Source organism: Bombus bifarius, unplaced genomic scaffold (genome assembly GCF_011952205.1).
Source record: "Bombus bifarius isolate JDL3187 unplaced genomic scaffold, Bbif_JDL3187 scf7180000008177, whole genome shotgun sequence".
NCBI lineage: Eukaryota > Metazoa > Arthropoda > Insecta > Hymenoptera > Apidae > Bombus > Bombus bifarius.
In genome coordinates, this window is record NW_022884494.1 from 65,540 (window position 1) to 66,049 (window position 510).

At 64.7% G+C, this 510-nt stretch overlaps 1 protein-coding gene across 1 annotated transcript; it reads right to left on the minus strand.

The window, feature by feature from the left end:
• Positions 1-234: 234 nt before the first annotated feature.
• On the minus strand, positions 235-510 carry LOC117209469. Its single transcript, XM_033451554.1, has one exon. The coding sequence runs from the start codon at positions 500-502 to the stop codon at positions 251-253; it is 252 nt and encodes an 83-aa protein (XP_033307445.1). The 5' UTR covers positions 503-510; the 3' UTR covers positions 235-250.

A 510-nucleotide genomic window follows, 5' to 3' on the forward strand; every position in this document is an offset into this window, starting at 1 on the left:
GATGGTCTGAAGGAGCAGATCTTGCGCCCTTCTCGACCTATTGAGGTTGCATTGCAGGAGGCGCTTGAATTATGTGGTCACCTCCATGGCCTCCTCCCGGCCGTCCGCCGCTGTTGGTTCGGCGGCGCTTCCTGGTGTCCCTTCCGCGCCTGCTGCTGCTGCTGGTTGGCGGATCGGTCGCTTTCTCTTGACTTTCGGTGGGGTGCATGCCTCTCCACCCATCCTGTGGTTCGCGGGCGCCCCGAGCGACTCACACAGGGGGCACTTGGGAGTGGAGGCGGGACAGTCTCTGGCGCGGTGTCCGCTCCCGCCGCACCTGTAGCACAGGTGCCCTCGGTCTTCGCCGGATACGCAAGTGGCGCGCACGTGCCCCAGTTCCAAGCACCTGAAACACTGCAACGGCCGCTTCGGTATGGCCCTTATCCTCGCCGTTGACCAGCCCAGGGCTATCTTCTCTGCCTGGGCCAGCTTGCGGGCTCCTGCTGCCGGACACTTGACCCATGCCGACCC